This window comes from Schistocerca piceifrons, chromosome 3, assembly GCF_021461385.2.
Source record: "Schistocerca piceifrons isolate TAMUIC-IGC-003096 chromosome 3, iqSchPice1.1, whole genome shotgun sequence".
Classification (NCBI taxonomy): domain Eukaryota; kingdom Metazoa; phylum Arthropoda; class Insecta; order Orthoptera; family Acrididae; genus Schistocerca; species Schistocerca piceifrons.
In genome coordinates this window covers 893513658-893539904 of record NC_060140.1, presented here as the reverse complement: position 1 = coordinate 893539904, position 26247 = coordinate 893513658, and the positions used below count along the sequence as shown (strand labels likewise).

The window sequence follows — 26247 nt, the reverse complement described above, 5'->3', positions numbered from 1 at the left end:
CCAGTTTTTCAGGAACCAGTGTTATGTGCGAAATAAAGAAATTTTTTATAGCCTTCTTGACATAGCTCTAGTAGAGACAGTAGGAAAAAGATTAGAATAATTACAATATGAACAGAGCATTTAAGCAATCACTCTTCTCACTCTCCATGAAAGAGGAATAAACACTTCTACACAGTAAAACTGGAAGTACCCTTTTCTCTGCACTTAACTGGTCTGAAGGCTATGTTAGTGGATATAGTCCAAAAAAACGAACAGTAATACTGTAGACAATGAACATCTGTATTTTTAACGGCTCTTTAACACTACCTTATCTACTTGCTTATAGCCTGCTGCTTTACTCGCTTAAGCTGTAAGCTCTGCTCAGATTTTTTTTTTTTTTGTTTTTCTTTTCCTCGAATTTTTATTTTGGTCACAAATTACAACAACTAAGCTTTTCACTCTAATGACGGCCATAGAATCATGGTCTTTCCGAATGTACTTCTGATCAACAAAATATTCCGTTAGCTGGAGTCCAAGATTGTTATTATTCATGGATTTTGCGTTCCTAAGGTGATATTTCCTTAGAGACTCTCATCCCTTTGTATCTAACTGAGAAGGGAAGACCAGCTATCACAGATTTATCTTCAACAAATGTTTACTATGACGAAATATTTAATTAAAAATTTTCATTCCCCTCTCACCCCCATATTTGCGGAATATCCAAAGCTCTCTTCCGAAACGACGCCTACAGTATAAGATCAACAACTTTTGCAATTCAAGTTTCTATCCTTATGGTTTGGACTGAGTGAAGACGAGTCATTGAGTCACTGCCTTTCATATGCTGAGGTCGTTACTGCAGTATCTGTTTTGTAGTCGGTTGCGTTAATATATAGAGTAACGGCGACACACTTAGTTACATAAATTACGAAGGGAAATATACAAAAGAAATTCCAGTCAGATTTTGATACCCCTTTATTATGTAAATATCGCTACATGTTGTTTGCTGTTAGTTCTCCAGCCTGCTCACTATGTGTAGACTGCATGGCACAGGGATTCAGACCGTCCCCCATTTCAGAGGCGCCATGGTTTTCCTTTGAGCCAGCGAGCTGCATCGCGGCGTGCGGCTGCTCCATTGGCGATGACGTCATGGCGCCACTGTGCGGCTGCAACCAGCGACTCGTCCTCCAGGGCGACGACTGCCTGCTGCACCTGATGAAGGTCACGAGGATAAGGTGAAAGCTTAGTGCGGCAAGAGTACAACGGAAAAGGGGGGATGAAATCCTTTATCTCAATAAAAGATTGTACGATGTCCATGTGTAAATGACTGCATTTATTTATTTGTATTACTGATGGAATGTTACATGACATATAAACATAAAACTGAGGTAAACAAGTAATTATTTCTCTTTATAAACCAGCGTAGACCCCCTCGCCTGGTGCTGTGACACTTATATCCTCTACAGTTAAATTTATTCACTCTCCTGAACATGTAATTACAATGCTATCAAAACATGTATGAGTATGACATATGCTCATAGAAATTCATGATTAGATCTTCAGATTAACTAGCATTTAGGTAACAGCAATAATATTTTTACTTTATTATAATGATGTGAAATGCAATGATGTCTTTTAATGTTTTACTTGCAGCATAGACAGACGTGATCTATCCATAAAACTGTCTAGTTTAATGTTTCTGACTCTTATAGTACCAATTTGTTTGCCTTCCTCTCTCCCACACCCATGTGTGTGCATGTGTGTGTGTGTGTGTGTGTGTGTGTGTGTGTGTGTGTGTGTGTGTGTGACGTTAGTGATGTCGTCATTATGTACAGCTTGCAAATGCTCTCTCTCCCAAACATAAGGAACACATGAACAGTACAATCCCCTCCCGCCACTCACCTTCTCCAGCAGTTGGTCGTCGCGCATCTCCAGTATGGCCTGCCTCAGCAACTTCCTGGCCGCCTGCTTCTCACCTGGCCTGCAGACACAAAAAGTGATATCAGACACGGGTCGAGCAGAACAACATTTTGGAGTTCAGTGTCATGTCGGTATCAGGATCAAGATACATGAATTACCGACCCTGATAGACTATACTGTGGAAATAATCGAATGGCATTTTGTTGGACGAATCACATGAGCATATGCATACTGTCGTTTAGGTGAAACAAAATTCGGCTATAGTGCGATGGATAAATGCTGATGTACAACATGGGGAAACTGGGGTGCTCCATGATGCTGAGAGACAGATGTTTATCTCTAGTCATCCACTGGCAGTATTGGTTTAAACTGGGCATTATATAATCACCAAGTGACTGTGCTTATAACCCCTTTACTTTCCGATAGTTATAAGACATTTAAATTTTCAACTATTTTAACTGCTTTGTTCTAAATGGAGTCATTTTTTTGAAGGAGGAAATTCAGTTCTGTTACTCCATCAGGCTAATGGGCATTCTATTCTAAATGTGGTGGCTTCTGTTCCTAGCCAAAATTTGGGCAACAGGAGCTGTGTGGGAGTGCGGAAATAAACGACTTACTGTTTGTCAAACACTTCCAAGCTGAAATGTAATAGATGTTTCAGTGTAACGATTTCTGTATTACAGAACTTACCCGCATTTTTTCATGATAGTTTTACTAATATTATTGTACATTTATAAGAGAACTTTATTATAATTATTTATTTCATATCACTTCGCATATCACTCCTTGATCAGACGTTTCAATGCAACATAACATTATACTTATGCCTCTTACTCCATGCAACTTTGCGATCAATTCGAAACTGCACATGCCAGAGACAGGATGATTAATGGGCAACTTCAATGGCGGATCATTCGTGAGTGCAAATACTAGTGACATGATACTCTACTCGAGTGAAGTTTCTAATGTGTCTGGATGTTGGACAACTTGAAAATCTTTCTACGTTGAAACATACAGACGGAAACCATGCAGGCAGATGGGCTAGCAACAAGAGTTAATTAGATTCCCTGTAAAGTCAAGAGAAGCGCACACCCCTTATTTGGTCATCAAAGTTCATCTCACATTATCATTACTCACTAGAATTTTTTGTTATTATGATACAGCGCTGATGCTGTCTCTCTGGAGAGAGACGCAGAGAAACCGATGAGGAAGAAGACGCCTGCACCCACCTGGAGAGGAGATTTGCGCCACGGCTGAGGAACTGGAGAGCGGATGGAAGGGTGTGTCGGCGCTGCAGCAGACCCTCCAACAGCCACTGGAGGTGTTCTCTCCGGAAGCCGCCCTTGGCTCCAGTGGCGGTCAGCTCCAGCAGCCTGCACAAAGGGGACACTTTACACTCACAGTCTCGCACTTGAGGACACACGATTCCTTACAGGTCTACAGTTTGTAACCCTTCAAGTACAGTTCTGATACGACCTCTTCCTAATAATCTTTCTTAGTTTGCTCCAGATGTTCATGATATCCGAAATGAGAAACAACAGTAAAGGAAATAGTCCAAGATCAAAACGTGAATGCGAAAAAAATGCATGCAGTGAATATTTTAACACCAACTGAAGAACAAGAAGCTTTTTAAGTCGTTAGCTTATGACCCATTTAAACTTGTAGCGCATATTGCTGGAGGCTGGAACTGGGTTGGAAGATAAATCAGTAGCACCCCACCGTCACACAGATAATGGTATGACATTGTACCTACCGTAGCCCGTCGACTAACTGTGAGCAGGTGGCGCCGAGCACGATGTCGTTCAGCTCAGAGACGATGTCGGTAGTCTGGTACAGGTCCATGAGGAAATTGTACGCGTTTTTCCCACCTTGCTGTGCACCGTAGCAGTAGACGACTCGTTTCAAGTCTGGTCCCACCCTGCAAAAATGTAGGATGGTTGAAGCTACAACTTGAATTTCTTGATGCAGTACTGCTGAAATTCTAATAAGGATTTTCGTTAGGAATTTTTTTTTTCAACAGTAGCAGTGTAAGTTTGGTAAATGTGTGATATATCGTACGATGATATAACTGAAACATCTTATATGGAAGAACGAATTTCGGTACTCATATTGGAGGTCCTGTCTAGCACATATCATGTGCGAGAGGCATTCAATACGTCACGCAACACAATTTTTTCCTCGGACAGTTTCGGTTGAAAAACTGCGGAATTTGTTGTGGGACATTGTGGGATATTCCCGCTTCAGCCCCTATAGTTTCATGAAGTTCCGATAGGTCGCAGTACTATATGTGCCCTTCAAAATGCCGTCTGTAATGGAGATGCACTCCAAGCAGAGATCTGTCTTTAAGTTTCTACAGCATCGCAGATACTCATAGGTGCTCGGAGAATGCCTACGATCTGGCAGGGAACAAAAGCATGTCGAGGTGTCTGTCATCATTGCAACAAAATGGCGTCATCCTGTCCGATCTCCCGCATGCCGGCCGGCCATACAGGGCTGTGACTTGTGTAATGTTGGAACGAGCAGACACTCTTACTTGAGGTGATCGATGGATCACAATCAAACACCTCCATGACAATGCAAAACCTTACACAAATCTACATACCCGAGAGGAACTTACAAAACTTCATTGGACTGTTCTTCCATCCACTCCGGATTACGCATTGTCTGACTTCCAATTGTTTGGCCTCCACAGGAAGTATTACATTGGTGATGGAGAGGCTACTGATGCAGCAACAAGTTGGCTCTGACGTCAACCAGTAGAGTGGTAATATATGGGCGTACTGGCTCTCCCAATAAGGTGGTGTATGGCTATCGCACGGAACAGAGATAATAGAGTAAAATCGGGTTTTGTAGCAAAAGGAGTGGAGAATGATGTGTGATATATGGAATCCTGAATAAAGCCAATCAGTTTTTCAGAAAAATTGTGTTGCATTACTGAACTCCTCTCGTATAATTGTTGTTGAAAGTCTTATTTTAAGCTGGTCCTGTAACTGTACCACTTCTGATGCTCTATTATATGGTGTATAAATCATTCTCCAGAGACGTCTGAGTAGTGATATCTTGTAGCGTATGGAGTCCTTTACAGCAGATTCCTACTGTTATACAGTAAAGCAAAATACATGTATCTATTGAAAGGTAAATACCGCTTTTCGTTGATGGGTAAGTGACATCTGATGGCTCTATGACAGGTTCTTTCTCGCTCTGAGTTAGATTGCTTACGGTTTATAACACTGGTTATTTATTAATTTTACAGTTAAAAATGGTTATGACAACAGTGATAAGTACTTATTTCTGATTTTTAAAAAAGTTTAAAATTTGTATTACTGTTGAAGACTAGAAAATAAGGGAGTGCTGTTTACAGTGCAAATTGTCTTATTGGAAAAGGTTGCCTTATTACGTAACTGACGATAGATGTACTGAAAGAATGGATTTCGGTATGAAATAGAGCATTTAAAATTATGCATGCTTTATTGTAGCCAAATGTAGGTGACTTTTTCAGAGACTGTGATTTTCTTTCATTCTAATTCAATTACATGAAGATCAGGACATAAGTTTTAAAATTATGTTTAGTTCAAATTGTACGTTGAATTTGCAGGTCGAGATTGTACTTTGTTGAGAGAGATCTCTATCATCGCCCTCCGCCACACACCGTTGGGTTGCTTGCGGAGTATAAATGTAGATGTAGATGAGATAAGTTATGGTACTAGCCAAGATCGGCGGCCGGAGTGGCCGAGCGGTTCTAGGCGCTTCAGTCTGGAACCGCGCGTCCGCTACGGTCGCAGGTTCGAATCCTGCTTCGGGCATGGATGTGTGTGATGTCCTTAGGTTAGTTAGGTTTAAGTAGTTCTAAGTTCTAGGGGACAGATGACCTCAGATGTTAAGTCCCATAGTACTCAGAGCCATTTTGAACTAGCCAAGATCGTCGGCAGTCAATGTGTTACACAAATGGACAAAGAACTTCGAGCGGGTCACTTACTGGTTGCTGGAGTTGCCAGGTGCAGCCATGAAGTGTTGCAACTGCTCGTACATGGAGCTGAGACACGACGGTTCACCATAGTTGCACGCGATGCTGACAATGACGGCCCGCAGAATGCGAGTCGTGTGGTCCTCTCCAGGTCGCTCGTGGTAGCGCAGCAGGATCGCCATGTGATGGATCAGGGACAGTACGAACTCCTACCAGTTTTTATTACAAACAGATGAAAACTAATGGAGACGCTTGAAGCACAAGGAAAAACAATACATAAGGAACTGTAGCTACAGGCTGAACAAAAATTATTTCATGAAGCCAGAGTTAATAATCTACCAGTAAGTGCAAAGAGTATGTTTGAAAGGTTAGTGATGCCATGTTGTGAGGCCTGACCTTGAAGTCCTCGGCCACGTCTTCGTCGACCAGAAGCTCGAGATTCCGCAAGACGCCAGGGACGGCCCTCCACGGGATGTAGCCGTACTCGAGGCGCAGGTAGGAGGCGAGCTGTAGGGCCGTGCCGGCGGGCAGCAGCTGGCCCGCCCCTGCCAGGCTGGCCGCGTCGTCCAGCAGCTGCGCGCGCACCACAGCTGGTATCACCAGGGGGTCACGCAGCAGCTGCGCTGTCAGCAGCGCCCAGTTCTGCTCGTCGTAGTTCACCCGGTAGTAGCCTGCACACAGCACACACTGGTGCACTCCATCACGCAACAGCAGTCAGCTGCAGTTCATAAACGTTAGTACTTAGCATGTATACTTTTCAATTAGTTGTATTAATACACTACTGGCCATTAAAATTGCTACACCACGAAGATGACGTGCTACACACGCGAAATTTCACCGACAGGAAGAATATGCTGTGATATGCAAATGATTAGCTTTTCAGAGCATTCACACAAGGTTGGGGGTAGGTTCCGACACCCACAACGTGCTGACATGAGGAAAGTTTCCAACCGATTTCTCATACACAAACAGCAGTTGACTGGCGTTGCCTGGTGAAACGTTGTTGTGATGCCTCGTGTAAGGAGGAGAAATGTATACGATCACGTTTCAGACTTTGATAAAGGTCGGATGGTAGCCTATCGCGATTGCGGTTTTTCGTATCGCGACATTGCTACTCGCGTTGTCGAGATCCAATGACTGTTAGCAGAATATGAAATCGGTGGGTTCAGGAGGGTAATACGGAAAGGCCGTGCTGGATCCCAGCGGCCACGAATCACTAGCAGTCGAGATGACAGGCATCTTATCCGCATGTCTGTAACGGATCGTGCAGCCACGTCTCGATCCCTGATTCAACAGATGGGGACGTTTGCAAGACAACAACCAACTGCACGAACAGTTCGACGACGTTTGCAGCAGCATGGACTATCAGCTCGGATACCGTGGCTGCGGTTACCCTTGAAGCTGCATCACAAGCAAGAGTGCCTGCGATGGTGTACTCAACGACGAACCTGGGTGCACGAATGGCAAAACTTCATTTTTTCGGATGAATACACGTTCTGTTTACAGCATCATGATGGTCGCATCCGTGTTTGGCGACATCGCGGTGACCGCACATTGGAAGCGTGTTTTCGTCATCGCCATACTGGCGTATCACCTGGCGCGATGGTATGGGGTGCCATAGGTTACACGTCTGGGTCACCTCTTGTCCACATTGACGTTTCTTTGAACAGTGGATGTTACATTTCAGATGTGTTACAACCCGTGGCTCTACCCTGCGAAACCCTACATTTCAGCAGGATAATGCACGACCGCATGTTGCAGGTACTGTACGGGCCTTTCTGGATACAGAAAATGTTCGACTGCTGCCCTGGTCAGCGCATTCTCCAGATCTCTCACCAATTGAAAACGTCTGGTCAATGGTGGCCGAGGAACTGGCTCGTCACAATACGCCAGTCACTATTCTTGATGAAATGTGGTACTGTGTTGAAACTGCATGGGCAGCTGTACCTGTACACGTCATCCAAGCTCTGTTTGACTCAATGCCCAGGCGTATCAAGGCCGTTATTACGGCCAAAGGTGGTTGTTCTGCGTACTGATTTCTCAGGATCTATGCACCCAAATTGCGTGAAAATGTAATCACATGTCAGTTCTAGTATAATATATTTGTCCAATGAATACCCGTTTATCATCTGCATTTCTTCTTGATGTAGCAATTTTAATGGCCAGTAGCGTAGCACCAGTGGTAGTAGTTTTGTGTTGTTGTACTTGTTGTTACTGGTCTTATTTTTCTTGTTGTTGTTTTGTAGGCAAGTAATATGGTCCAACATGTCGAGAATTTTCTTCTTTTTCAAATGATGTATGGTGTCAAGGGCACCAATACTCCAATGAGGTTTTTTTATTGGTTCATTTATTGCATATTGGAAGACCTGTTGCCTATTTTAAAAAGTGGGTTGTACATTTTACAATATTACATGTTTTAACACATTGTTACATACTTTCTAACATTTTTTTTCCTAAAGCAGTAAAATAAGTGTAACAATAATGAATAAAATGAACATAAAATGAGGGAAAGAAAACAGAAGGAATTAAAAATTTAAGAAGAAGCTAATACATGATAGGAGAGGTTTTTAATGGAAGGAAGTGTCCCACTACCTGGCTGTTCCAGGTAGAAGAGCATCGGAACAACTTCGAACCAGTCCCAAATGGGGAAGCAATTTACTTAAATCTTATTACAATGACATTAATATGTTATTTACAATTTTTTGTTAAATATAAGACATTGATATACATTTCTCATATTAAGTATGGTGTCTCAAGGTTTTTGTTTAGGCTAGTGGTGATTTCATGACGTTTTAGAAGTGTGTTTGGTACCATAACATGGGCCCATACATCAGAAGAAACAGCATGTACCAGGATTGCTGCTACAATATACTTGGTGACTAAAAGGATACTGTCATGATACAACAGTGGTTTTATAAATCTGGTAAAAAAAGGGAAGAAAAAAGTTTGTTTCGTAAACTCATCTTACTTCTCGACATAGTCTCTGCTTACGGGATACACACTTTATCCAGTGATCCTCCAGCTTTTTCATTCCATCGAAAAACAGGATTTCTCAAACTCTGCAGAATACTCGTTGACTACAACTATCACTTGCTCATTTGAAGAAAACATCTTCCCAGAATTGCTAATTTTCAAGTTTTAACAGGAAGAAGTTACTAGGGTATGTCTGGCGAATAGTGTGCTTGAGGTGCCGGCCGAAGTGGCCGTGCGGTTAAAGGCGCTGCAGTCTGGAACCGCAAGACCGCTACGGTCGCAGATTCGAATCCTGCCTCGGGCATGGATGTTTGTGATGTCCTTAGGTTAGTTAGGTTTAACAAGTTCTAAGTTCTAGGGGACTAATCACCTCAGCAGTTGAGTCCCATAGTGCTCAGAGCCATTTTATGCATGAGGAACTAAGTCAAAGCCCAATTCATTCAACTTCGCCCTTGTTATCGCTGATGTGTGGGATGGTGCATTAATCTGATAAAAGAGCACTTTTTGCTTGCCGAACTTGATCTCTTTTCAGCCAATGCAAGTTTCAAACGATCCATCAATGAAACACAATTGGGTCCAGGTACGGTTCTGTGGCTTTCCAGGTACTTAGTGAAGATTTTTCCTGTAATTCCCCCCCCCCCTCTCCCCACCCCAAAAAACAGTGGCAATCCTCTTACCAGATACTAAAATTGTCTTTGCCTTCTTTGGTGCCCTTTCACCAGTCTTTGCCAGTTGTTTTCACTGCCGTTTTAACTCTGGTGTGTTATGATGGATGCAAGTTTCATCTACATTGAGAAAATGTAGTAAAATGTCTTGCGGATTGCGAGTAAACTTCGCCAGACATTGTGTTGAAATGTTCTGTCGGATGCCTTTTGGTCGACGGTGAGCAATCGCGGCAGCCACTTTGTACACAGCTTCCCCATGGCCAAACTCTGTGCAGGACTTTATGCGTTCGCTTAGTTGAGAAGCCTACAGTCTCAGGGAGCTCACGAAATTTTATTTGGCGGTCTTGCATTACGATATCATGGATTTTGTAATGGTTTCCTTTGAATGGCCAGAGAGCGTTCGGCTCTGGTGTTTGTATCACCACGATAAAATTCATGAATCCAAGAATAAATGGTCTACAGCAGTGGTGTATAGTCCACGTGAAATTCGTTTTGGTTTGTGTGGCAGTCCAACCCTTCAAGATAAAATGTTTAACAACGGCACAAAGCCGTATTTTCTCCATTTTCAATTGCAGTGGATACACTGCTCATTTCAGACATCTGTCAACAATGAACCGTACACTGTTCATTGCTGAAATTCTTCATGCAATCCTTGGAGTAATCAAGCCTACATACCGTGAAGACGCAACAAAAATGTTCCATTTTTTCATGGAAATTAACCAGACTTTTGAAACCATCCACATAAACATGTTGTGGATACTACTACCTTACAACAAGTCAAAACCAACAGGTCTGCACGTAGACATTGGCGGTTTTGCAAAAATTAAGGCAAACAACCATAATTCAAGTGGCTTTCTAAATCACACAGTTTTAATCTTATACAAAATACCTGACACAGTTATGGAACAGCTGGTGGAATGCAGCGAACATTAACACAGCAATGTGGTTATTCTACGTAATATTCTATGTAACATAATTATCAATAAGTGGTTTCATTTGGATGTGCTACACCAGAAGAAATTTGTGGACTTCCTTCGTCACTGAACTGAAGCCATTACTAAGGCTAGAAGCATTATTGCATAGTATAAGTTTGAAGGATTCTAGGGGTGACTACATTCCCGTCTGGTGTTTGTATTTAATAAACATCATCCACAACCCTGTTCCCACTTCTCCTAATGCTACAAAATGATCGCTCAATTGTGATCTCTCAGATGCTGTCGTCTTATCTAATGTGATTTCATCGTTTTTGTATTTGTTACGGCATTTACCTTATTGTGGAGGCAGCCATCACGATATAGTCAGTGCAGAGCAAAACTTACATTTTCTGCAATGTGTTTCAAGTAATGGTGCAAACGATGAAGAAGAAAAACTTTCTTTGTGGAGTTAACGTACATCTGTCTCACCTTCAGTGACATGGATTTGTGCAGGCAAGATGGGCAATATGCACAGTACAGACTTCTGATCAAGCTGATGATATTTCCAGAAACCATATATGAAGACAGCAGGGACTGATTTCCCAAAACTCTTTCACTACGACAGAACACCAATAGAATGAATTTTTACCTACTAGACAAAATATTTCTCAACGAAGTTGTGTGAAATTAGAACTTTCAGAAGTTAATCACAAGTCTGATAATAATAGAACATGGTACAGACTCTGCTAGATATGTGGTATAAGGACACAGCTTAAGTCAAAGAACAGAGCAAAGAAAATCTCAGTGAACAGAGCCTGTAGCTTCCTTGTAAAACTGTGGGAGGATCTATGGAAACACTTTGGCAATAGCATTTCTGACAAACAAAGCTATGACCTCAGTAGGGGACATGACCAATATGATTCACCACAATTCATGAGATTAATGGCAGTAATGAGTCGCTGTAATGTGTGCTCTGTATAATCAACCAATGAGTTGTCGATGTAAGGTGCAGATTGGTATCTTCAGATAATGCAGACAAAAGTTAGCACATTGCATAAACAGTATTAGTGTACTAAAGAGGTGAGAGTACAAGACACTCACCAGTCACATTCATGTTGAGGAGTAGCCAGTCATCTGGCTGGGCCACAGCCGGCACCACCAGCTCAGAGCCCAGCATCCAGAGCCGTGGGGCAGTCGCTGAGTAGTTTGCCTCAGAGCGGGACGTGTAGCTGATGGGCACTGGCCACACGGCGTCCACTTGTGACAGGTACGGTGCCTGCAAAAGCACATGGGAAAGTGATACGAGGGCTGCAGTGGACCACCAGAGGGACAGCTGAGTAGACTTCAATAGGAGGTGGGAAAGTCAAAGCACCTGTGATATGACAGCTGATCCGTCGGAGTAGTTCCTGGAGACGGAGATGAACGGGAAGCCGCTCTGCTGTAGCCACGGCAGCATCACAGAGGACAGGGAGCCGCCATCTGGCAGGGAAGATGCAGGTGACTCAGAGTCAAAGGCCGCCAACAGCAGATCCTCCCACACGTCCATGTTCATGCTGTGGGAAAGCCGTTAGCTCTGTCATCTACAGACGATAAAATAAAGCTAAAACCTGTTTATTTGAATATTTTTTAACACTAAACTGAAACAGTCACTCTAACTGAGTTAATTATCCTTGTAGGTGGGACGCAGGCTGAGAGCACACTTTTAAAGACAGAGATGGGTTCAAAAATATTGGGGACAGTTAGGTAGACTCTATGTGAGACAAAGTGTAATGACTACCTCTTTCTGCGCTCTATGTGAGACAAAGTGTAATGACCACCTCTTTCTGCGCTATCAAGTATTTGGTTTCACCACTAATATTAGCACAAGTAAGTTGGTCACTTTGTCAGCATTCACAAGGGTAATTTTACATATTGTTTCAACTTCTCTAAGTACCAAATTATGTCCCAGAATTGTGAGATAGGCCACCTTTATCAAAATCATTTGATGTATTTTTGACAATACAGAACAGTATCACGTGTATTCATTGAAAGTACTATTACAGCTTTGTATCATTACAAATGCGCCTACATATAAGAGACAAACTGAACTGTGATGTAGTCTTTTAGAGGAGACTGTGTAAATTGTATGTTTTTGGCTTTTTAGTATTATAGGTACGTCTCTTCACTGTGTCAATAGAAATTTACTCAGAATTATTGACATAAAGTAAACGCTAACAGCTAAAAGCTTTATTTAATGGAGAATGCAAGAAAAGGCTATATTTCGAGTTCTGACAAATAATTTTCAGAAACAGCCATTAAACACGTCTGCATGGAGGACAAGCTCACAGCATCTGCAGTGTGGTACTTACTTTTGTGTGAGATACTTGTTGAGTGCTCTGTAGAATGCTTCTGATCCCATGATGTTCTCTATCATCCAGACAATCGATGCACCTTCAACAGAGATACAAATTAGGCGAAATGCAACGCACCAGAAATATAAACGCTCCGTCTACCTTACATTTCGACCTTCCATCATTGGAGAGATAATAACGGTTGACTGGAGTGCAGGGTCATGTTACCTAATTCCGGAAAGTGTAGCATTCTTCCACAGGAGTATCTGACTAGTAGATCTTTTGCAATGAAACAGATAACAACCATCGTTTTGTAGTCGAAGCTGTGACAGTTACCAATGAGAGAAACTTATCATGGACGCTAGGTGCATTTTCTATTATTACACCAGAAACAAATACTTGGAATCCAGAATATTTAAAATCCACACTTAGCCTGAGAAGTATGTATGTGCTTCTATGTGCATAATTTTAGAAAATAACACTTTGTCAGCCATGAACCGTGAAAATCTGTTTCAGATGCAGCAAGATGAATAAATGAAACCATCATACACGTCTCATAGTATTGTTGCTATGTATGTATTTCATCCAATTGAAACAAGGAAACTATATATCCATTCTTCAGTTATGCAGCACACATACTCTGAATCCAGCCCTCCCACCTCGACAGCGCCCAGTTACAGTCATGGTAGAAAACAGTGCACTACACTTTGTAAGCTGTTTGTCGAAAAGGAAGTGGCGATTCTGAAAATAACGATGCCATATTTAAGAATTTATTGAATCTGTTCCTTACTAATCAGTTTCAAGTATTCGTGAGTAAAATAACTGATCCACTGTTCATAACCAGAAGGGTGTCTCATTGACTGTAATATAGTGGAATTGAGACATAAGACTTGCAGCATGAAATGTACAAAACTGCACACTACTCAATGGATCAAGGTAAGAAAGACTCCAAAAAATAACATGCTCTCATATATCTGCAAAATGCAAGGTTTAGTTTATAACTGACCAATCTTGCAGCACATGGATGATGATTGATTTGTATTGCTTATACTAGCTGGTAAGGCTGTAGCAATATTCGTTTTTCCTTGAACTGAATCTCACCTTTCTCCTCGAAGTACTCGTCGAAGGCCTGCTCAACAGAGATGTTGGGGCTCTTGGAGAGCGGATAGCTACCGGGGACGACGTCTGCTGGCATGGCGGCCTGCAGCACAGTGTTCACCACGAACACCTCTCGCAGCTGCCACGAGGGCTGCACCTGTTAACACAGGCCGCACGTTACACTGTCGCTGGCTCTCTCTCAGTGGCCAGTGGGAGGCCGTGTGCTGCGAGGACTGCTCGGAACTCACCAGAGCCGCGGCGATCCACTGGAAGTAGGAGGCGAAGCCCTCGGTCAGCCAGAGGTCGTTCCACCAGCTGGGGCTAACCAGGCCTCCAAACCACTGGTGGGCCGCCTCGTGTTGCATGATGCCCAGCACTCGCTCCTTGGTCGCCTCCGATGTGTAGTCATCGTCCACCAGCACACTGCTCTCCCTGCAGACAACACCACAACATCATGCAACGTACCACATCCACAGGATGGTTTAATCAACACAAAGCAGCCCTACTATCAGTTGAGAGTCACAATGAAATGATCATTATGCACGCTACTGGCCATTAAAATTGCTACACCAAGAAGAAATGCAGATGATAAATGGGCATTCATTGGACAAATACATTATAATAGAACTGACACGTGATTACATTTTCACGCAATTTGGGTGTATAGATCCTGAGAAATCAGTACCCAGAACAACCACCTCTGCCTTCATAACGGACTTGATACGCCTGGGGACTTGGTCAAACAGAGCTTTGATGGAGTATAGAGGTACAGCTGCCCATGCAGCTTCAACACCCTACCACAGTTCATCAAGAGTAGTGACTGGGTTATTGTGACGAGCCAGTTGCTCGGCCACCATTGACCAGACGTTTTCTGTTGGTGAGAGATCTGGAGAATGTGCTGGCCAGGGCAGCAGTCGGGCATTTTCTGTATCCAGAAAGGCCCGTACAGGACCTGCAACATGCGGTCGTGCATTATCCTGCTGAAATGTAGGGTTTCGCAGGGATCGAATGAAGGGTAGAGTCACGGGTCGTAACACATCTGAAATGTAACATCCACTGTTCAAAGTGCCGTCAGTGCGAACAAGAGGTGACCGAGACATGTAACCAATGGCACTCCATACCATCACGCCAGGTGATACACCAGTATGGCGATGACGAATGCACGCTTCCAATGTGCGTTCACCGCGATGTCGCCAAACACGGATGCGACCGTCATGATGCTGTAAACAGAACCTGGATTCATCCGAAAAAATGAAGTTTTGCCATTCGTGCACCCAGGTTCGTCGTTGAGTACACCATCGCAGGCGCTCATGTCTGTGATGCAGCGTCAAGGGTAACCGCAGCCGTGGTCTCCGAGCTGATAGTCCGTGCTGCTGCAAACATCGTCGGACTGTTCGTGCAGATGGTTGTTGTCTTGCAAACGTCCCCATCTGTTGACTCGGGGATCGAGACGTGGCTGCACGATCCGTTACAGCCATGCGGATAAGATGCCTGTCATCTCGACTGCTAGTGATACGAGACCGTTGGGATCCAGCACGGCGTTCCGCATTACTCTCCTGAACCCACCGATTCCATATTCTGCTAATAGTCATTGGATCTCGACCAACGCGAGCAGCAATATCGCGATACGATAAACCGCAATCGCGATAGGCTACAATCCGACCTTTATCAAAGTCAGAAACGTGATGGTACGCATTTCTTCTCCTTACACGAGGCATCACAACAACGTTTCACCAGGCAACGCCGGTCAACTGCTGTTCGTGTATGAGAAATCGGTTGGAAACTTCCTTCATGTCAGCACGTTGTAGGTGTCGCCACCGGCGCCAACCTTGTGTGAATGCTCTGAAAAGCTGATCATTTGCATATCACAGTATAACATCCACGATATATATATTTTTTATTACGTGTGGAATATGAACGTGTGGATAATATTCATTCAATTATGTAATTATTTCTTAAAAATATGATAATTATGTAAAACAGAGACAATATTTGTCTCACATTCCTTGTTAATCTATGTCGTCCTTTTCTTTTGTTTTGTACCCTCTTGTCGTCTTCTTATGATGTACATCGCCGACGCAAGACGCGAATCGATTTGAGGTCTGTTAAATGAAAAACATTTAATGTAAAATTATTGTACTTTTACGTTCATTTGCTGGTAAAACAAATAGAGCCAAATACGTTAATACTATGTATGATTAATTATTGAAAATTCTCTTCCTCTTTTAATTATAATTTTGTATTAATTGTTTTATCATAGCTGCAAGAAGCGCAGCCATTGTTAGTTGCGATAATATAGCAACTTCGTCTGTACTTCTAGTTGAAGACAGCATGGGTTTGTGTTAAACTAATTTGCAAAAAATTTAATAATTTTTTTATTAGTAGCATCAATTTAAATGATTATTTATTGGGAAAAGGAAAATCTTAATTAAAAAAGAAATCCTCTATCTTTTGTTGGCCGCAATCTTAACTTTTATTACAGCGGCAAATTTAAATTACTTGAAACTGCAAACTTTCAATATTACGATGTGTAAGAAATAAATGTACACCGGTGGTACTGAACCCTATTTATAAAAGAAAAAATTAATCGAATCAGACTGTTTTTTCTAAGAACAGTGCTGATGGTATTTATTGTTGAACAAGATTTCATTGCTGATGTATGAGGCCAAAATTAAACTACGGACGAATCACGGAGAAAAATAAATTTTAGTAGCATACGTCAGTGTTTTGTGCGGGTGGTATTCTGTGGTTCCTTTTCATGATCAATTTGCTAAGAATAATTAAATCCATCGAAGACAAAAAATTATGAAAGCTCTGATGTACGATCTGTAATTTTAGTGATATGAACACAGCTTACAGTCAACATTATTACACTACGTCAGGTGGAATTCTTGTGCAATTTGAACAAAATAATTATCCGGGAGAAGCTGTAGTTTCTGTAATTTTAGTGATATGAACACAGCTTACAGTCAACATTATTACACAACGTCAGGTGGAATTCTTGTGCAATTTGAACAAAATAATTATCCGGGAGAAGCTGTAGTTTCTGTAATTTTAGTGATATGAACACAGCTTACAGTCAACATTATTACACTACGTCAGGTGGCATTCTTGTGCAATTTGAACAAAATAATTATCCGGGAGAAGCTGTAGTTTGAATAATGCATTATACATGTGTATAATATTGTCAGTATCATTTGCGAAATCAAATCAATGCAACTGCAAAAAAAAAAAAAAAAAAAAAAAAAAAAAAAAAAAAACACCAGAGTGAATTCAAACCGCAGAATACCATAGAGTATCGTATCATCCATATTCATTGCACTTGTCGATGTTGATGATACACAAAACCCGCCACAACAGCATGTTCTTCCTGTCGGTTAAATTTCGCGTCTGTAGCACATCATCTTCGTGGTGTAGCAATTTTTTAATGGTCAGTAGTGAATATAAGCATACTGCTGATTACATTATATGACAGTGCTCCTTATTGCCTAAAACATTGCCTTTGTACTGATCTTGATTTGGTCACTGGATGTACAATGCTTCCTCCTTTCAGCAATTGTCAGTCGTTTACATTAGTAGATCACGTAATAATCATCATAAAAACGTGGTCATTGCAACAAAATTTCGTCATAGTACAAACTTTGCAATGGTGGGCTTGCTAGCTTTGTAAGCATGAGTGTTCACCGAATTTTACTGGGTTTCAAATTGCATGAACAGGTATGCTTCACCATTCTCAGGCTACATTACGGCGGCCATTAACGCGTTCTGACAAAGCGACACAGAAACAGGGACTTGCGACAGCCAGGTGTGTCTCCTAACTGTGGGCTAGGCCCACCTATGATACTGTCGCCACGTGACCACACGGTCAGTCTCTGATCGCTGAAGGCCACTGCGGCCATACAGAGCTCTGCTGCCTGGTACATGCATCCCTTAATGTTACACAGTTTCCGTCTGCTGTCGGCCTATTTTCATGAGGAAAGAGGCCGACACAGGTTGCCTCAAACCTGGGTGCAGTGTTGGTGACTACATAGCAGCGATAGCCGTGTAACAGGCAGGCCACCAGAATGTTGTGTGACCGACGCAAGTTCCATCTCACTGGCGGTGTACTGCGCTGTCATAATTTGAGAGGCTGCTCGAGATGGTAGACACATATTTCCTTGTAAATTTCCTTCTGGCTGCAACCCATTTCCGGTTGTATCTGAAAAGATACTTGTCGGTAGCAGGTTAGTTTGGGGGGAGGGGACCAAACAGCGAGGTCATCGATTCCATTGGGTTAGGGAAGAATGGGGAAAGAAATCGGCCATGCCCTTTCAAAGCAACGATTTTCCTGAAGCAATTTTGGGAAATCAGGATGGCCGGACGCAGTATTAAACCGTCGTCCTCCCGAAAGCGATTGCAATTAGCTGAACACTGTGCTGCCTCGCTCGCTTTGTCGGTAACATTATCATTTACTGCTTGCAGCAATTCAAGGAAACAATTGATCATTTGGGTGCAAAAAGCACTCACTGTTGCCATATAGGAAAATTTTAACAGGGAATTCCACATATAAATGCGAAGTATCCACTTTACAGTAACGTAGATTCAAAATAGAGTAAGTACCTACGCAAAAGTAATCATGTTTTTATTTTTTATATCATTCACAACTAATGCCTCGTAGACATAATTATTTTCTAAATTGAATTTACGTGCTGATACACAGACCTTTATTGTTATTCAAAGTAACAAGGAACCCATTGAGATCGAGGTCTCAATTTGAATCTTTAGAAAGGCTCATTTAAAATGTTGTGTGAACAATTATCACAAAGGCTGGCACAATCAAGATGAAAGGCGACCTCCTTGGGATCTACAGACCGTGCATAACGTTCAGCTAGATATCCAATCTAAGCCTGTTCACCCTGACTGCTCTATCTACAGAGTTCATTCCCAGTTTTTCGTGATTTCCTCATTGTGGGCACCCTCCTGCCACTGTTCCCATCTACTAGTACCTGCAATGTCCGCCCCAGTAGCTGAGTGGTCAGCGTGACGGATTGCCGTCCTCTGGGCCCGGGTTCGATTCCCGGCTGGGTCGGAGATTTTCTCCGCTCAGGGACTGGGTGTTGTGTTGTGTTCATCATCCTTTCATCCCCATCCGGCGTGCAGGTCGCCCAATGTGGCGCCGAATGTAATAAGACCTGCGATATGGCGGCCGGACCTGCCCCGCGAGGGGCCTCCCGGCCAATGACGCCAAACGCTCATTTCCATTTCCAGTACCTGCAATCATCCTAGCTACTTTCATATCCGTAACCTCAACCTTATTGATAAGGTAACCTGAATCCACCCAGTTTTCGCTCCCATACAACAAAGTTGGTCGAAAGATTGAACGGTACACAGATAACTTAGTCTTGGTACTGACTTCCTTCTTGCAGAAGAGAGTAGATCGTAGCTGAGCGCTCACTGCATTAGCTTTGCTACACCTCGCTTCCAGTTCTTTCACTATTACTTTAAACCGTCCACCTGTTCTAACTTTCTTCCTCCTATTTGGCACTCAATCCGTTTATATCTCTTTCCCACTGACATTACTTTCGTTTTGCAGATGCTAATCTTCATACCATAGTCCTTACATTTCTGATCTAGCTCTGAAATATTACTTTGCAAACTTTCAATCGAATCTGCCATCACAACTAAGTCATCAGCATATGCGAGACTGCTTATTTTGTGTTCACATATCTTAATCTCACCCAGTCAGTCTATTTTTTTTAACATATGATCCATAAATAATATGAACAACAGTGGAGACAGGTTGCAGCCTTGTCTTACCTCTGAAACTGCTCTGAACCATGAACTCAATTTACCGCCAACTCTAACTGCTGCCTGACTATCTATGTAAAGACCTTTAATTGCTTGCAAAAGTTTGCCTCCTCTTCCATAATCTCGTAGAACAGACAATAACTTCCTCCTAGGAACCCTGTCATGTGCCTTTTCTAGATCTATAAAGCAAAAATACAATTCCTTGTTCCACTCGTAACACTTCTCCATTATTTGCCGTAAGCTAAAGATCTGGTCCTGACAACTTCTAAGAGGCCTAAACCCACACTGATTTTCATCCAATTTGTCATCAACTAATATTCGCACTTTCCTTTCAACAATACCTGAGAAGATTTTACACACAACGCTGATTAAAGAGATACCTCTGTAGTTGTTACAATCTTTTCTGTTTCCATGTTTAAAGATTGGTGTGATTACTGCTTTCGTCCAGTCTGATGGAACCTGTCCCGACTCCCACGCCATTTCAATTATCCTGTGTAGCCATTTAAGACCTGACATTCCACTGTATTTTATGAGTTCCGACTTAATTTCATCCACCCCAGACGCTTTATTGCACTGTAATCTATTGACCATTTTCTCCACGTCCTCAAATGTGGTCCTATTTCCATCATCAGTCCTATCCCATTGTACATCGAAATCTGAAACATTACTGATCGTGTTTTGTGTGTAATAGATTTTGGTCCAAAAAATCTACTTTTCTAAAACATTATTTTCTTGATCTACACAGTTTAATCTATGTTGTGTGTTAATGTTATCGTGAAAGCAGCTTTAGAAATGACTTAAAATGCTAAACTGATTAACTCTGCACTGGCGGCCACGCCTACCTTTTCCGACATTTGGGAAACCGCTTGCTTCAGTGGAATTTTTGTCAGTGTGAAGGCTATTTTCTTTCGATATCTTTGGCTGACATCTATATCTCTTGCTTCTCATAATGTAAAAAAAAAAAATGTAAAACAGAGAAGATGAGGTTCAAAGATTTTCTTCTCATACTTCTTTCCGTTATTGTAAAATAAAACTCATTATCTGAACCAGTTATGAATGCAATTAAGCCCCATTCAGGTTTGTTGCAAACCCTGATTTATTGAGGAAGCCTCTTCACGAAAAGACAAAATGCAAGTGAAAGCTTCAGTAATTTATTTTAAATTAGGTGCTCAAAAAGGGACATTCTGTGGACTTGAAGCACTCAAAATAAGTGTCTGTGATGCAGTTTTACGTTACAATAACAGAAATAATGGCAGAATTGAAGTGCTGGAGAGAGTTGGTATAGATCCTGGTCTGTTTACAACAAAAGCATTTTACACCATTGACGAGAGCAGGGTCAAGAAAGCTAACAGATCATTGTCTTACCGGCAAATACAGGTTAGGCAGATTCGAAGAGGAGAGAAGAGAAACCTGAAGGCTTTTAAAATTGAGATAAACTTATTACATGTAGAAATATGAGAAGAAAGTCTTTGAACCTCATTTTCTCTGTTTTACATTTTTAACGCTATTAGAAGCAGTTTCTCAAAGAAGTATATGCTCTAATACTATGAAATCTTCAGGCACTGATCGCAAAGTGTTGCTGTCTCCCTGGAACTAAAACATACGAGATCTGGCAATTACATTCTGATTTTTAATGATTGTATGTAGAATAAAAGATAATTTTGGATGTGCAAAATTAAAAACTCTGGTAATGATACAGTTTGTACCATAAATTAATAACTGTAGTTCAATGGTCTTACAACCTTTTCAGGAAATTACAATAATATTTTCAAATTAATTGCGTGACTAGAATTTGAGTTATGGCTTTTTATAAAAAAAGACAATTTCTGATAAAATATTAATCCTGCATATTTTATTATATTTTTCCGTTAAAACACAGCTCTTTTACTTTACACATGAAAAATTGTACATTTGTTCATTAATAAAAATGGCTGTATTGATTTTTTAAAGAAATTTTCATTTTCCGTTTCATCCACTCTTAAAGAATGCGTATTGTATGACAGAGCACTGAAAGACCTGAGTCGAAACAAGGCCCCGGGAGTAGACAACATTCCATTAGAACTACTGAAGGCCATGCGAGAGCCAGTCCTGCCAAAACTCTACTGTGCAGGGAGGAGACCCCCCAAGAGGGATCATTGCCGACAAAATTTTATTAAATAGAATTTTCCATGCATAATGTTCGGCCGTAGCCGGCTTGGGCATACTTTGGTGGAAGGTGCTGGCCGGAAGACAATGGTCGGCACATTCCTGCCACGTGCTCCTCGGTCAGACTCAAGTCCCACGGGTTGGTTGCGCTGACGAGGGTACGCTACTAGCAAGGCGCGTTGGCGGAATCAATCAATCAGAGACTAATCGTGTGATCACGTGGAGACGCGGCCGGGAGCGGCGAGGGCGGCTTGGAAACAGCTCCGCGCTCTCTTAGCTTCAGACCTCTGCCCCGAGTAGTCGCTCCTCTAGCCTCTGCCTCTCTGATGAGCAGACGGCAACCCCTCTTGGGGCTGCTCGGTCCTACGTAGGCACCACTGTATCATCATTACAAGAATAAACTGGGTCCATTCCACTTCATTACTTTTTATTTTACAACGCCCTCCGCTCCTGACCTCTATCCTGACGAACACTACCATCCGGTGAGCAAGATGTATGAGACAGGCGGAATACCCTCAGATTTCAAGAAGAATATAATAATTCCAATCCCAAAGAAAGCAGGTGTTGGCAGATGTGAAAATTACGGAACTATCAGTTTAATAAGTCACAGCTGCAATGTACTAACACGAATTCTCTACAGACGAATGGAAAAACTGGTAGCAGACGACCTCGGGGAAGATCAGTTTGGATTCCGTAGAAATATTGGAACGTGAGGCACTACTGACCTTACAACATATCTTACAAGACAGGCAAACCTACTTTTCTAGCATTTGTAGACTTAGAGAAAGCTTTTGACAATGTTAACTGGGATACTATCTCTCAAATTCTAAAGATGGCAGGGGTAAAATACTGGGAGCGAAAGGCTATTCACAATTTGTACAGAAACCAGATGGCAGTTATAAGAGTCGAGGGGCATGAAAGGGAAGCAGTGGTTGGGAAGGGAGTAAGACAGGGTTGTAGCCTCTCCCCGATGTTATTCAATCTGTATATTGAGCAAGCAGTGAAGGAAACAAAAGAAAAATTCGGAGTAGGTATTAAAATCCATGGAGAAGAAATAAAAACTTTGAGGTTCGCCGATGACATTGTAATTCAGTCAGAGACAGCAAAGGACTTGGAAGAGCAGTTGAACGGAATGGACAGCGTCTTGGAAAGGAGGATATAAGATGAACATCAACAAAAGCAAAACGAGGATAATGGAATGTAGTCGAATTAAGTCGGATGATGCTCAGGGAATTAGATTAGGAAATGAGACACTTAAAGCAGTAAAGGAGTTTTGCTATTTGGGGAGTAAAATAACTGATGATGGTCGAAGTAGAGACGATATAAAATGTAGACTGGCAATGGCAAGGAAAGCGTTTCTGAAGAAGAGAAATTTGTTAACATCGAGTATAGATTTAAGTGTCAGGAAGGCATTTCTGTAAGTATTTGTGTGGAGTGTAGCCATGTATGGAAGTGAAACATGGACGATAAATAGTTTGGACAAGAAGAAAATAGAAGTTTTCGAAATGTGGTGCTACAGAAGAATGCTGAAAATTAGATGGTTAGATCACATAACTAATGAGGAGGTACTGAATAGAATTGGGGAGAAGAGGAGTTTGTGGCACAACTCGACAGGAAGAGGGGACCCGTTGGTAGGACATGTTCTGAGGCATCAAGGGATCACAAATTTAGCATTGGAGGGCAGCGTGGAGGGTAAAAATCGTAGAGGGAGACCAAGAGATGAATACACTAAGCAGATTCAGAAGGATGTAGGTTGCAGTAAATTCTGGGAGATGAAGAAGCTTGCACGGGATAGGGTAGCATGGAGAGTTGCATCAAACCACTCTCAGGACTGAAGACCGCAACAACAACAACATGAATTGCAAAGTGACACTCTTTTCAGGAGGGTTAGTTTGCTCTAAAGGAGTATGATTTTTATAGGCAGATCAGAATTCAAACAAAAGAAAGTTATTTTGACCAGCTATTGGCCAAAAGCAGTGCTCATTCCGTATTATAGTTCTCTTACGCCATTTTTCCCACTCTTGTTTGGTGTGACGTAAATATTCCCTACTGCTCTTGAAAGAATACGCATACTACAAAGAATCGTGGGGGAGAGCACCTCCAACTTCTCGCAGCACAATAAATAAACGTCCAGCCAGTTTATCATCCGATTAACAGTCGGCATAATTGTGTACGAAGGCATTGATGTTAGTTGACCTTGATACAGCTCTCTTCGTACCTTTCCAGAGTTCCCGATTGGTCGGAGTTGAAAAAAAATTCCTTTCTGAGCGATGGGATAAATTCATTTAACTAATCCACAAATTTTCGGGCCGGTTTCGCACTTTTCTGTGCATCGCAAAGTTGACGCTTTGTTCGACATTTCGGTATCTTATGTCTTCCAATTCTGTAGCGCTTTTTGAAATTATGCAACTACGCACTGCTTATCTTTGTAATCCACGTCCCAAGGAATTTGATGTGCACAACATAGCAGGTCACTTTGATGCACATGCTGAAAATTGGATCGAGCAGTCTTGCAACGCGCACACATCACTTTCTGTAACAAGTGCGCCTTGTCTTCCCTTGAACATCCGTAGTTTCTCTTATGCACTTTCATTTGTTTTGTCATCAGTCTTCTGACAGGTTCGATGCGGCTCTCCACGAGTTCCTCTCCTGTGCCAACACCTTCCTCTCAGAGTAGCCACCCTCTACAGCTCCCCCTAGTGCCATCGAAGTTACTCTCTGATGTCTTAACAGATATCCTATCATCCTGTCCCTCCTTTCATAATTGTTTTTCTTATATGTTCATTTCCTTGCCGATTCTTCGGAGAACCTTCTCATTCGTTACCTTATCAGTCCACCTTACATTCAACATTCTTCTGCAACAGCACGTCTCAATTGCTTCGATGTTCTCCCCTGCCCATGTTTCACTACTATACAATGCTGTGTTCCAGACGTATATTCTCAGAAATTTCTTCCTCACATGAAGGCCTGTATTTGATACTAGTAGACTTCTCTTGGCCAGGAAAGCCTTTTTCCAGTGCTACTCTGTTTCTTATGCCCTCCTCGCTCCTTCTGTCATGGGTTATTTTGGTGCCTAGATAGAAGAATTCCTTAACTTTATCCACTTCGTGATCACCAATCCTGATGATCTCGCTGTTCTCATTTCTGCTACTTCCCATTACTTTCGTCTCCCTTCGATTTACTCTCCGTTCACATTCTGTACTCATTAGACTTTTCATCCCCCCCCATGAACCATGGACCTTGCCGTTGGTGGGGAGGCTTGCATGCCTCAGCGATACAGATAGCCGTACCGTAGGTGCAACCACAACGGAGGGGTATCTGTTGAGAGGCCAGACAAACGTGTCGTTCCTGAAGAGGGGCAGCAGCCTTTTCAGTAGTTGCAAGGGCAACAGTCTGGATGATTGACTGATCTGGCCCTGTAACAATAACCAAAACGGCCTTGCTGTACTGGTACTGCGAACGGCTGAAAGCAAGGGGAAACTACAGCCGTAATTTTTCCCGAGGGCATGCAGCTTTACTGTATGATTAAATGATGATGGCGTCCTCTTGGGTAAAATATTCTGGAGGTAAAATAGTCCCCCATTCGGATCCCCGGGCGGGGACTACTCAAGACGATGTCATTATCAGGAGAAAGAAAACTGGCATTCTACGGATCGGAGCGTGGAATGTCAGATCCCTTAATCGGGCAGGTAGGTTAGAAAATATAAACAGGGAAATGGATAGGTTAAAGTTAGATATAGCGGGAATTAGTGACGTTCGGTGGCAGGAGGAACAAGACTTCTGGTCAGGTGACTACAGGGTTATAAACACAAAGTCAAATAGGGGTAATGCAGGAGTAGGTTTAATAATGAATAGGAAAATAGGAATGCAGGTAAGCTACTACAAACAGCATAGTGAACGCATTATTGTGGCCAAGATAGATACGAAGCCCACACCTACTACAGTAGTACAAGTTTATATGCCAACTAGCTCTGCAGATGACGAAGAAATTGAAGAAATGTATGATGAAATAAAAGAAATTATTCAGATAGTGAAGGGAGACGAAAATTTAATAGTCATGGGTGACTGGAATTCGAGTGTAGGAAAAGGGAGAGAAGGAAACATAGTAGGTGAATATGGATTGGGGCTAAGAAATGAAAGAGGAAGCCGCCTGGTAGAATTTTGCACAGAGCACAACATAATCATAGCTAACACTTGGTTTAAGAATCATGAAAGAAGGTTGTATACATGGAAGAACCCTGGGGATACTAAAAGGTATCAGATAGATTATATAATGGTAAGACAGAGATTTAGGAACCAGGTTTTAAATTGTAAGACATTTCCAGGGGCAGATGTGGACTCTGACCACAATCTATTGGTTATGACCTGTAGATTAAAACTGAAGAAACTGCAAAAAGGTGGGAATTTAAGGAGATGGGACCTGGATAAACTGAAAGAACCAGAGGTTGTACAGAGTTTCAGGGAGAGCATAAGGG

At 42.1% G+C, this 26247-nt stretch overlaps 1 protein-coding gene across 1 annotated transcript in view; it reads right to left on the bottom strand.

Moving 5' to 3' along the window:
- Positions 1-1010: 1010 nt before the first annotated feature.
- Positions 1011-26247, bottom strand: part of LOC124789167 (aminopeptidase N-like) — a 40496-nt gene continuing 15259 nt past the window's right edge. Inside the window, exons 6-16 of the mRNA XM_047256460.1 lie at positions 14089-14272; positions 13844-13997; positions 12761-12842; positions 11785-11965; positions 11514-11688; positions 6257-6531; positions 5873-6069; positions 3650-3814; positions 3126-3269; positions 1879-1957; positions 1011-1188 (exon numbers count right to left, since the gene is read on the bottom strand). Coding sequence (XP_047112416.1) covers positions 1051-1188; positions 1879-1957; positions 3126-3269; positions 3650-3814; positions 5873-6069; positions 6257-6531; positions 11514-11688; positions 11785-11965; positions 12761-12842; positions 13844-13997; positions 14089-14272 — 1774 coding nt within the window. The 3' untranslated portion in view covers positions 1011-1050. The remainder of the gene's footprint in view (positions 1189-1878; positions 1958-3125; positions 3270-3649; positions 3815-5872; positions 6070-6256; positions 6532-11513; positions 11689-11784; positions 11966-12760; positions 12843-13843; positions 13998-14088; positions 14273-26247) is intronic.